At 35.5% G+C, this 13,221-nt stretch overlaps 1 protein-coding gene across 11 annotated transcripts in view; it reads left to right on the forward strand.

The window, feature by feature from the left end:
- The window catches only part of scrib (scribble planar cell polarity protein), a 74,358-nt gene that overhangs the window by 41,508 nt on the left and 19,629 nt on the right, over positions 1-13,221 (forward strand). For 9 of the 11 annotated variants that reach the window (XR_014178606.1, XM_081981541.1, XM_081981546.1 and 6 more), the window contains 6 exons: positions 199-295; positions 6,456-6,763; positions 6,827-7,042; positions 7,422-7,610; positions 8,814-8,993; positions 9,961-10,572. Coding sequence is in view for 10 of the 11 variants with exons in the window: in XM_081981541.1 (XP_081837667.1) it covers positions 199-295; positions 6,456-6,763; positions 6,827-7,042; positions 7,422-7,610; positions 8,814-8,993; positions 9,961-10,572 (1,602 nt within the window). In the remaining variant the exon portion in view is untranslated. The remainder of the gene's footprint in view (positions 1-198; positions 296-6,455; positions 6,764-6,826; positions 7,043-7,421; positions 7,611-8,813; positions 8,994-9,960; positions 10,573-13,221) is intronic. The other 2 variants (XM_081981547.1, XM_081981550.1) reach the window with 1 other exon arrangement.

The following is a 13,221-nucleotide window of genomic DNA, read 5'->3' on the forward strand; positions in this document are numbered from 1 at the left end:
TATGTAACTTTAGCACTCTTATTGTAAGAACAATGTGAATTATTAGTAGTGACGTATATTTAAGTACGTGTTTCAATGTAACTTAACTTGTCTGGCTTTTTTGTTTAGTTTTCTCCTTATAATTGCTTAGCGTATGTAGATTACAACCATCTTATCTAGGTGATTTCTATTAAATGTGATTTATATTCGTTTTTTTAGGCAATCAAGCGAAAAGAGGAGACAAGCGAGTCAGATCGAATCAGCGTCTCGACCAACCTTGAGTCTGTAGAAGACCACAGTTCCACCAGCAGTCATGGTAAGTAACCAAATGTTTTCAAGACCAACAAAAAAAATCGCATTACCGCAAATTTTTCTGCAGTTAAAGACACTTGATTGTGCTTTCGCTGCCCTTTTAAAAAATACTTTTCATAATTTGCTTCTTACGGCATAATGACACACTATAAAGACAATAACCAGTTCCCACTGTCTAATTATTTGAGTAGTTTGAATCTGCCATAGTGGTCGTAATTTTAATGGTGCTTACCAAGACACGTCCGTTGCGTGAACAGTAAAAAAAACTTAAGCACTCACGTTTAAGTAATAACTAAAAACGGTATCTGATTGTTTTCAGGTTTGTCTCCAAATCTGGTCCCGTTTCCAACTATTAATTATTTCAACAAATTTATCGTCTTATGTTTTGAGAAAGTTTTGTGGTTTTTTTATGAAATTAACTGCTGATGTGATAATATCTATGTGAATTAGATCAAGAATGTTTTATTGACACGATTTTCTTAAATTACCATCTCCGTTACCACGAAATAGGAACGGATCTTATCGTAATATACTGGCTCGGTTATGTTGATGTTCTTGTATTTCTGACATTTAATAACGTAGTATAATTTGGAATGCTGCATTTTTTGGCATAATTTGGATTTGTTGCATTTCTCCGTTTATTACTAAGTTCAGTTACTTCTTTGTGGTTTTTTAATTAAATAGTATTTTTGTTTCATATTCATTCTATCAATCAAACATAAACTTTTTTAATATTTATTCTGTAGATATTTTTCTTTTTCTATGTATCCCATTTTGAATATGTTGCAGCTTTTTGGAATAGTGTCTATCAAAGTCACATCATTTAGGTTTATTTCACCTAGTCTCAATCTCAAGCCTCTTCCTAACACTTCAAAGGTTCTCCTGGACAGGCTGCTCCTACACTCTCGGAGGAAATAATTTTGGTTTAATCTAACCATTTTATAAATCAGCCTGTATACACTAGCTTAAAGGATATTTTGCAAATACTGACAAACTCGAATATCTTCCTGAACTCTACTCAATACCCCCAACCAAAAATTTGTATCTTTCTTAGATTGGTCAGTGTGATTCGAGTCATTGAAGAGAAAATTTTATTCATTTATAGTTGCTTGAGGTAAAGCAGTTTAATACTCAGATCAAAAATAATGGGAATCTATCGTGGTATAAAAAGAGGTAGCCCATGCAGCTTCCTAACTCGTTTTTTTGCTTCATCTGATCAGCCTCCTCCGCTGAATAATTGATTGATTGGCGACGTCAAGCTCGTGTGCGATTTCCGCCCTTCACTAAGCTACTGACTATTCCCACTCCCAGCAATTGGGTACTCCCGAACGTGGCGCCACCGAATTACTTCCTAGAACCCCAGCTCGTTTCATTTCTTTCTTCAATTCCCTGACCTTCGCAGGCTTCTTCGCAGTCCGCTAGTTCGACTAGCCGCTGAAACGCGAGTAAATCCGCCAGTGTACCTCGGGCAATCCGCGGTGCTTATCTCGCTCATTATTCACCATTTTTATTGTATCATACCGCAAACATTGATAAGAATGTTATTTACACCTGCAAAGAGATAGTACCTGTACGAATCTGATATCAATTTAGTATTGTTGCCGCGTTTTAGTACGGGACGTTTTCGGTTTTCCGTGCGGGGACTAAAATGAGCAGTGCGACTTTACCGCGAATTCGGGTGGAATCGCGCGGGGGGAGGATTCACATAAGGGCGGACACCATTCCTAAAAACTTTAGGAGGTCCGCCACTTTGTTGCGATACAAAAAGGAGCCGGCTAGGGTTGTGATTCCTGTGGTCGAAAAACCTAAAACACCTAAGCTTCTACCTGCAAAAAGTAAACCTGTTAAAAAAGAACAGGGTAAGCAGTTCATGTTAACTAACTAATAAGAAGCTGAAAACGATAAACCATTTTGTCCGTCCAGACAATAACAGACAACACACGCCTGTGTTTTTAATAATAATATCGTAAACAATAAAAAAATCAGATTATTCTAGATTCAGTTCCTTGCCTAATATTTGTACTGGGATATTGAAGTAATAAAGCTTTCGGATGAACCTGCTAATATTCATGTTATGTAGCTATGCTGCAATTACATTCCTTACATTCTATTCAACAGGTTGACTGTTTTCTTTACGCTGCAATTTCGTCATCTATCAGACGAAACATTACCAAATTGATTACGAACTAGTTAAGCATGTTTTTTTGTGTCAGAAACCAATTAGAGTTTTATGATTTGTTTTTAAAAGCACATAACGGAATTATTTAACGCTTTTTTTCAAAACTGATATTTGAATAGATATACAAATAAGATTATCGACATTGTGTCTTGTCAACTTCCGTTTACAAGACTTCTGGCTAGATTTAAACTTAATATCATTGTAGCGTAAATATTGAATGTTATCAATGTTTAAATAAAAACACATATTCTGGAATTTAATTGGTAACCAATAATGATCGAATGGGATTACGACATGATTATTTTGATATAATATACAGCTTCTGTATCGGTTTGTGTTGTTTTTGCTGGAAAAACTGTGTTTCGGCCATATTTTATTTTTCGTATTTCAAAGTTTTTGTAACCCCTATAAGGTCACCAAATGTGTGGATATGTTCTACAAGTAGTAAAAGTTGGTTTAATATCCCTGCTATCCGCATGTTGGCTGGTAGCACTGGCTTTCCGCTAATGTGTTATCAGTTCTTTCTTCCCCAAAAATTTAAGACCCTGATGGGCAGTAATACTATGTCTCTTTGTTCCAAAGGCGTGATATCTAGATTCCTGCAGATCCTCACATTCATATATTAAGTGAAGAGGAGTTTCTTTTCTACCACACAGTCTGCATTCGGGATTTGGTTCTTTTCCCACTTGATGTAGGGGTTTCCTGAGTTGACAGTGTTGAATAACTTTAGATCAAGTGCAAGAGTTTTCTTGTTCTTTCACTTGTTCTACCTCCTGTAGACACTGGTGTTTGTCTTATGTCAGTTCCTAGACTTTTTAATCATTTCTTGCGCGCAGGCAGTTCCTTCTATTTCTCCTGAAATGCGGTCGTCATACTGTCGAAGTTTATAACAATGTTATTTCTTCTCCTTTTGCATGGCAAGCTGCACTTTTACTTGTGGTTGTCATGTACCCATTTGTATACGAAATGATTTCTTTACCTCCGTGTATTCTTTTTTCACTTTTATTCATTCCCATAGCTCAAAAGATTACCCCATATGGTTTGTATATAGTTTATTGGGTAATCTTTTTCCTTCATCGGATACCCTATAATTACCTGCCTTAAGTTGCTTATTTTCGCCGACAGATGGCCACTTTAACAAACTCTTTCTATTTTACCGTTTAAGTCAACAGTGGACAAATTGAAAAGATGCTTATAAGACTGCTTTTCTTCCTGATTTTCTTAAAACTGTATTCTGCTTAGTAGTAAAAACTCAATTTTACCTTACTAATATTTTAAAATAAAGGAAGTATTAAGAAATAGATATGTTTTCTGTGACAGAGGAATCGATTACGCGCACTATTCCACTGGCCGCACCCATTCGTTATCAATATAAATAATATTGTTTTGACTTGAATATTTGAATCAATTGAACTGATAAATTACTGAAGTAGATTAGTAGATTTTAGTACACTGCTGAGCTAAGTTAGGGCTTCACCAGTAAATGTATAGAAAAAACTTTACTAAGATTAAACATATTTTATTACAACTCAACAAAAGATAGTTGCTTAAGAGATCTGAAAAAGAAAACAAAATTTATCACTCCCTGATTCTCATTATCAGGTTCTTGTTACTTCTCTGATCATAAAGCCATATTTGCTACAAAAATTTCAGCAATGAAAATAATACTTTATTGTTACATTTTTTTTTTTATTAATGTGTGTGTTATTTTCTTTTAGTTCGGCTGTCTAGTTTTGTGTTTTAGGAAAAAAATATTTTGGGTGGTTACTATTGAAATAAACTCCCTGTATAGCGTTAAAGGTATTGCCAAAATCAAAAAAGTCAACATCTCTGTTACTATAATACTAGAAGAAAAATACAAACACTGCTTATCAGGAAAAGTATATCAACTAAATTCACATTAGATACATCTAATCTAAGAGCAGTAATTTTTAAAGTGCTTGACTAATAAAAAAAACCTAGAAACTTAATAACTATGTCTATTTATCAATGCTTGTCTGATGCGAGCTTGGAAGACCAATTTTTATACTGGGTTAATAGCATTTGCCTAATACAGGTTTTTATCTAGGTACTGAATCATAATAGTAAACAGCTCCAGTTTTTATCTTTTAGTTAGTTAAGCTGCCCTAATTTTCGTTTTCCTATAACGGAGCATCTAATCGACTATTTTTTTTTTGTTTACCAAGTTGAGCATGAAAGTAAAACAAAACAAAACGTTTCGTGTAGAGCATATAAATAAAAAGTGAAACCAAGGTAAGACCCATACCAAACGCTTCAAGGTTGCATGGTTGCGCAATTCAGGTCAGTAGAGCTCGAATCAGATGAGAAAAGGCCACCGCATCATCAATGACGCAGTTTTTAAAACTATTTCTTTCTCCTTCTACAGTTGCCGTCGCATTAGATATAATCAGAAGCGTCCTATTAAAATATTCCCGAAAATATATTGTTAAGCGGTCAAAAAGCCACTTGGCAACGTAGTACGATTTTTACTTGGACACAATTAAAACAGATGCGGCAGCGGCCAGGGACATTTGGACCTTTTTATATGCTTTTACTAGCCGGCACTCTAAACGGTGTTGCCAAGTTTAAAAAAATGTAGTGGCGGACAGGGAGACTTAGGGGGTTAGGTTAGGTTCCGTTTTAGTCTGGTGTTTTGGTTGTATTGTTGATGGTCGCAGTTGAAGTTCACATAGTGTTATGAATAAAAAACGTTATTTTGTCAAAATGTCTTTCAAAAAGGTTGGAAAGAAAGGTGTTATCATATACAGCCAAGGCCGTGAAATCGTCAGTAACGTCTTACAATTTATGAAGAAAGAAGCAGAAGGAGTTTCCATTCCTTTGAAAAACTTGTTGTCTTTTATTTTCTTTATTAAAAACGACGAAAATGTTTCATTTTACTGATAAAATAATAGCACGCCACTGACTGGCTGCAACAACTTGGAAAGTAACGAGAGCAGCAATATTTAAAGCGAGACGTACAGAGATCGTGACATCATCGTTTGATGACGCCTGTGGCCTTTTCTTAGCTGATTCGAGCTCTAATCGGCGTTGTTTGGTTTACGTGTGTGCACGTTTTGTCAGTATCACATTTATTTTCTATCAAAATGTCAAGAGAAAGACAATCTTTATGTAGTTGTAAAAATGTAGCATTGCTCTTCGATTACCAGGTTTTGTGGGCAGAAATAAAAGAATGATTTGGTAACAACAACTAAAACGATTACTGAACCGATCAACTATGTAGGTACTGTTAATCTTTGGTTAATTTCTGTTGATTTATAATATGATACGAATACAATTTACAGCCCAAATCAATAAACCTTAACTAACTGTTTAGCGTCATTATTAAATTTTTGTTTCTTCTATTGCTACTGTATAGTACAGTGACAAAAACCTAATAGAGTGACTGCATTTGTAGAAAGCGTGTATTGATGCAGTTTAAACTGCGAAAGAAAAACAAGTACAAACCCGTTTGCAGCATCCAATTTTCAGATAGTGCCATCTCTACTACGACGAAGACCTGTATGTGTCCATATGGGGTTAAATCTGTCAGTTAATATTGAACTTAATGATTTCCATTTCGGGATATCCACCTTATTATCTATGCTGTTTTTTTTAATGATAATCGTCTTTTGTACAGTTTTCAGTATTGTTTGACCTATTCTTGTTAAGTTAATCCGTTTTTCTACTTTTAACAAAACGTCACCCTGTCTATTGGTTTGTTCAATTAAAAAAATCAAATGTTTACATTGGTTTCATTATTTTATGACTCAAACGGTATGTCTAAATTTTTAATTATTTTTCTTATATTATTCTGTTTGTTTTTGAAACGAAAGAAGAGTTTTGTATGTTTGCTTTGGTTTCCAAAAAGCAAAACTAGTTAAAACAATTCAGACTTAAAACATTGTGTATTTGGATTTTTTAGATTTTGATTTAGTGCTTAGAATTATTAAATGTGATTGTTTTGAAAAGTAATTTTCGATTGTAGTTTCAGGTGGTGAGTCCACAAATAGCGAACCAACTGTAGAAGTTCGTGAAGAAAAATACGAGATCCGAATCGAACGATCAAATGCTGGACTGGGTTTGTCTATTGCTGGAGGTAGAGGTTCGACTCCATTTAAAGGCGACGATGAAGGTATCTTCATCTCCAGAATAACGGAGGGAGGACCGGCCGATTTGGCCGGACTCAAAGTCGCTGACAAAGTGCTGAAGGTGAACGGCGTAGACGTCGAGGACGTTTCCCATTACGAGGCCGTGGAGGTTTTGAAAGCTTGCGGTCAGACGTTGGTGTTGGAGGTTTGTTTTACACCAGTTTAAGTCTTGCCAGTGTAATTAATTGTCCATGTGATCGTTTTACAGATATCCCGGGAAGTAACGCGTTTGCTGGCTAAACCGAAACCCGAACCGGTGGTGATTGCTAATAAGCCGGAGACGTATCACGTCACTCCGCCGCCATTACCGCCTATAAGTAATAATGTGGAAACTAAAAAAATTATGGTGCACACCACTTTGATCCGAGATTCTAGAGGTTTAGGTTTTAGCATAGCTGGAGGACAAGGTAGTCAACCATTCAAGGTAAGTCCCAATTTTGTTTAATTTTAGTTTTCAGCAAATAAAAAGTTTTTATTCTTTTAACATCTCAAAAATCATAGATACAAAAGTTATAGTGTTTGGTCCAAATGGTCCATCAAAAATTATTTTTGCAGTAATTAGAAGTACTCAAAAAATATTTGACACCTTTTTCATTTTTAAAAACAAACTTTTAACTGCGAAAAAAAAAACGTCAGTGAAAACCATACTTATTTGGTACACCATTATATTTGACGTAGAAAATTAACACGTTAAATTCCATTGTGGTTGACGACCGAACTTTTCGGTTTCTGACGTAAAACTACCGTTCATCCTACCCAATTAGTAATTATCAAACTCTGCATACCTGTTTTGTTTTTTCCAGTCCGATTCGGACGCCATCTTCGTGTCGAGAATAACGGACGGTGGTGTAGCGGACAAAGATGGTAAATTGGCTTTAGGAGATCGCGTTATTTCCATAAACGGCGTGGATCTCACCGGAGCGTCGCACCAGCAGGCTGTGAACCTTCTTACCGGCCTCGAACGCTTTGTGAGGCTGGTCGTAGAACGTGAGGTAACTATTTTGATTATGTCTTTTTCGTTAATTTCTCAGTAATTTATTAAGAATATTCTCAGTGGTCAGTTGTGAATAAATGATTGCTTTCTACCACAATCAAAACGTGAAATTTGTGAAGCATGATGATTTACAAATAAATCCAAAACTTTGCAACAATTCAGGCAATGGGATTTTGAACGAGTGGCCTCTTCGTTTTGAACTCACGCCAAACCTTCACGCAGCAAAGAATGTCAGACTCTAAAACACCTCTTCCACGTGGAAAGCTTGAAAATTACATTCAAATCAACATTGCCAAAGTCAAAACTCTTGATTCAGTCATTTTGGCAAAGTCGAAAAGCTTTTAGAAGCGTTTAATTCTTGGGGTTGGGAAAGCGTGGGCCACTTTGGCGAACTGAAGTGGCTGTGACGTTTAATGACCGTATTTTAGTGACAAACAAACAAAACTCATTAAACTGTGCCGTGAAACTGTAAAATGTCAAATAGTCGCGTCTTTTTAATGAATCACGCAGCAAATTGTTATTCAGCTCTGTGGAGTTACATTTAGCAATTGTGACGTTAAATTTGACAGTTAAGACACTTAAAGACACTTCACAGCGTGGTTTATAGACAGGTAACACTTGTTACAACTATTAAAACCCCTTCAGCAGTGAGATGAAACTATCAAATGCAAAACAGTTGTACCTTGTATTTACACCTCTATAGAGCCCCAAAATTGATATTTCTGAAAGTAGGTGACACATTAAGATATCAACTTGTAGTAGTACTCCATGCTCTCAAAGTGCAGGTAAATGAGCCTTCTCCACAACAAACTCTAGTTAAAGAAGGCACGATCAACTCGTTTCGAGTACATAAGTACCCATCTTTAGGAGCTAGAAGTTATACAATCTACAAAATGGATCTTAAAACATAGAGAGACAGCGAAACCGACAGTTAACGTCACAACTGTCAAATTTGGCTCCATGAAGCTGTAAAGACTACTTACAGTGTGGTTTTTCTTTAAGAAACGTCTACTTGACATTTTATAAAATCCAAATAGTCCAAATTGTTGCTTTTGATGTGTATTTATTCGATTTTTCTTCATTATTCTCTTGAATTCTCCTATTATTCTTTAAATTCTCTGGGCATGTTTTCCAAATATAAATTGTTAACAATTTTCCATCTCTAGTCATATGGTGAAAAAAACTTTTTGTTTTTATGCAGATTCCAATGGACGATCCAGTTCCGCCTGGCGCGTCGCCGTCTCCCGGTCCTCAACAAAGCCCTAGGCTATTCGGATTGCCTAAGCCGTATACAGGATTATACAGTGCGAATAGCTACATGGCAAACCGTCCCTTCAGTAGTGGTTATAGGCGATCGATGGAGAGCGATATTAGCAAAAAGGTAATTACATTAATTATTACAATAATAAAACATTTTTGGTTTACTTCAGCTTACCGTCAATTGGGGGCTTGTAGCGCGAATAAATTGATTTCCGCGGCCGATTACTTCGATTAGATCGATAGAATTATCAGACTATGACAATCAGTCCGACAATAATCAAGCAGTAATGCTATTAAAGTGGTTTCGGATTCATTTAGTTCTTCTTTATTCGGCGAATTTAAAAAATGAGCCGTTGCCCTCGAGTAGTTTCTCTACCGTTCAGGTCTTTCTCCGGTTATTGTGTTTATTGATTTTTAGTTATTGATTATGGGCGAATGAATTCGGTTCAGAGTGATTGTTATGAAGAGAACAGATACTTGTCCATTGTTATTGGGATAACGGATTTGGAGCGCGCTATTTTTAGAACGCGCAGCTTTCATAATGATCCATAATCGGTTTGGTAAAAAAGCATTATGGGTTTTAATGTCGGCGCGAATTGTTAATAGAATTATTTTTAGACCTATTTAACGGAGAAAGTGATCTTATTTTTGCATTAAAATAATTCGCAACCTTTTGAATTTAAGAGAATTCGATGCATTATGGAAACACCGAAAGGAGCAAAATTTCGAATATTTGGCATCATATTAAAGTTGGAGGTCGTTTTGAGAAGGAAATAAGCATTATGCGCGAGATATACTCGGTGTTGCACGATAAATGCGTCATATTTTAGAGTTTTATTAAACATACTCTAGTTTGCTATATAAACCATGGTTCAACGATGTTTTGTTATGGGATACAGGATAAAACATCAAGTTTGGATATACAAATCTTTATTTATATTTATTTCTTCAAAACAGCTGCAGATATTTTTAGAAGATATTTTCGTAGGTGTCATCCTGTATAACAATAGCCTCTCTAAATTTGGTTTCTTGCCATGCATCATAATATGGCGGAGTATGAGTTTTAAACGGCAAGTTTTTTGTTTCAGAGCGAATCTCCTGAACCAAAAAGCAATAAAACCACCCCAGAAACTACTCCAACATCAGCAAACAAAGATAAACCTCTCGAAATACCAAAATCCAATGGAATAGTTCACAACCACGCAAGCACGGATGCGAGCAGCAACAGTCCGACTCAAACCCCCATAAACCACGAACCGCCCAAGCCGGCTCCCCGTCGTTTGAACAGCCAAAACAGTACGGAATCGATCTCGAATGTTGGCTCCCAGAAACTGCCCCCGTCGTCCCCCACGGCGACTAACAATAATCATAAGAAAGCGACTCCGACGTCATCGCTCGAGAGTGACGAACAGGTACTGCCAAGGCCTATCACCAGTGAAGATTTCCAAGCCATGATCCCAGCCCATTTCCTATCCAACAAACAACCCCGTTCCTCCCATAGTCCCGTTAACGACACGGCCAATGGCATCCCTGCCGCGTCGGTTACCACGGTAACAATACGGAAACCGGATACGATCGAATTACCGCCCGCGCCAACCGGTCCCGGTCGAGTGACTGAGACGATCACCAAAAGCACGTTCACGGAGACGGTGGTGACGCGAATCACGGACAATAAGTTGGTGGCACCACTGATCATTGAGGTACGCGGGGGGAGAGTGTCCGCTCCTCCCCCTATGACCCTTAGAATCATCCCTTTTCTTTTCTCTTTTTTGTAGTAGGTTGGTAGTTCGTGGATGGCTTTTAACCAACTTTTTTTGGGTTGTTGTTGCATGCATGGTGAACTAACTCTACAGACAAAAATTACTCATTTATATGAAGGCCAAGGCATTCTAACACCAGTTTGTTTCCAACCAAAACAACAACATTACTTGGATTTTATCTCCATTATAACTTTGTGGCTTTAATGCTAAAAAGTCATTACTCACAGTGTAGTCAAGATATCCTCCATTATTTAACATATTGATATAATAAAATGAACTAAGCGTAGGCAACTGAAGAGTTACACAGAAAGGATAACATAATATTATTTGGTACTTTTCACCATTTACACAGTGTACCAGAAACAATGGTAGCAATTATTATCAGGTTTTAAAAAGTCAAAAAGTGATTAAGCCATGTAGGTATACAGGGTGTTTGGACTTGGTTCGACCAGCACTCAACAAGGTAACAACTGTGTAGAAATGATTGTGACAAGTTTCAATAATAACGGATATACAGGGTAATTCAAATTCGAACCTCACCATTAGGATCTCGGAAACTATAAGAGATACGAAAAAGTTTAAATTGGGGCAACGTTGCGCAATTTAAAACTGAACCAAATGTCGTTTTAATAATTACGATTTTCCAAGTACTTCCAAAGATATCCGAAAAAAACTGAAATTTTGCAGAGATGTCCCAAAACCAAAAAAACATTTTGTTTTAAGAGCAACCACTTCTAAGTCATTATGTAATTACCAACGTTTTTATTTCTAGTTGTCTTACTAATATCCCAGAAATCTCATTAGGAATATCATCAAACCTCTTGGTTATATATATCAAAACAACCAAGAATACTCATAAATGTGCAAAAATATAAAAAGGAATTATTTTGAAAAGACCAAAACTATTCAGTAAAAATTTTTCTAATTCGAAAGGCAAATAAAATATTGTTTTAATGTCTTCGTGTAAGCAATAAAAGACATATTTTTCAAATACGTCTATAAACGTGTTCCTAGTTAGCATAGAAAAAATTAACTTCTGCATGGGACAAATGGCTGATGAAGATTTTAATGTTCTAACTTTCTCAAATATTTATAAGAAGCATTTACCACCTGTTAACTAGTAGTTATAATTATTGTGATATAATCAAATTCGTTTTAAATTACCACCGTTATCTGTTTTACAGACCCGAATAACAGTAATGAAAGGAACGAACCCAATTAACCACTTTCTTCGATAACTATCCTATACTTGAAATTATTCTAATAATGGTCTAGTTCACGCATTTTTTCCAAGTATAAGCAGACAGGAACACATCAAATTGTATATTAGTAGATTTCCTATAATTTAAACCTATTAACTTTTTTCGGGCTAAACAGATTAACATTTTTTCAGTCACGAAAACAACAAAACCAAAAAAAATTGTTGATTTAATCTGCATGCTTTAATCTTAATTTATAGTTAGGGAATTGCTTTGGATTTTAATCGACTAGAAAGTGCATGCTATCAAATTTCATAAAAGAATGATTATTATTTTGACATGTTAGTGTTGTTAATAATGTAGTGCAAACCGGACAAGAACAATTCACCGATCTTTCATACATTATTTATGAAGGATGTTCATCGTTAATCCTGCCGGTAATGACAGTGAATCTTTCTCACTTTACTCTTTCATAAGCGCAAGATGTTTATTGGTAATTCAAAAGATTTTGATCTATCTGAATAATTTACATATTCCATTGGTTACGATTACATTAATTAAAAGTAACGCTTCAACAAGCAGGTTGGATATAGAAAATGACTTATTTATAGGTAGGTATACATTTGATGAAATTACAAAGTGCAGTTAAAAGGAAGTTATAAATTAAAGTTAAGTACAGAGATTTCAAGTAAAAATACATATTGTTTATTTGTAAGAATTTGAATGAATAATGTGTAAGTCATTTTAGTTATTATACAGGTATGTAAATTTCAAAACTATCAGTAGCAAATTAATGGTTAGACGAAAGAACTATTGTAGAGCAACCAGACAATTTGAGGTAATTTGAATTGTTTATTTAATTAATTTGATTAATCGGGATTATTTCACTAGAACCATGGCGCAAAAAAGGTATTAATAACAGGAATTGGATAATTTTCTGTCTTCCGTAGAAAATTGGCATGTTTGGATGAAACTGACACATTTTCTAGTTTTCATCATATTAAATCTGAATTATTCTGCATTAAGAGGCACAGATAATTTAGTGTGAACCTATATCTGTTATGTCATACAAGGTGGTGCTTACATACTCTACAAAATTGTTAAAACTAAAAAATATTCTTGTCACACATGTCCACTGTTTTGAAAATTTCTTGATGATGCCTCGGGACGTATTTTCCAGATTTTTTTTAATAGCTTATAATTATTTCAAATAAGTTTGTGCAAATTTTAATGTAATTCTACTTAAAGAGCAAAACCAACTACCAGTATTTGCGTTTTGAGTTTTGGTAAATGGTACTTTTGCTGCCTCACTTTATTCTGAAAGTTACATACTCAGGTTTACTCAGTTTTGCTTGAAATGGTAGTTATATGTATTCTGCGGACTTTTACG

The sequence above is a fragment of the Ips typographus genome, linkage group LG6 (genome assembly GCF_016097725.1).
Source record: "Ips typographus isolate SLU linkage group LG6, UJ_Ityp_2.0, whole genome shotgun sequence".
NCBI lineage: Eukaryota > Metazoa > Arthropoda > Insecta > Coleoptera > Curculionidae > Ips > Ips typographus.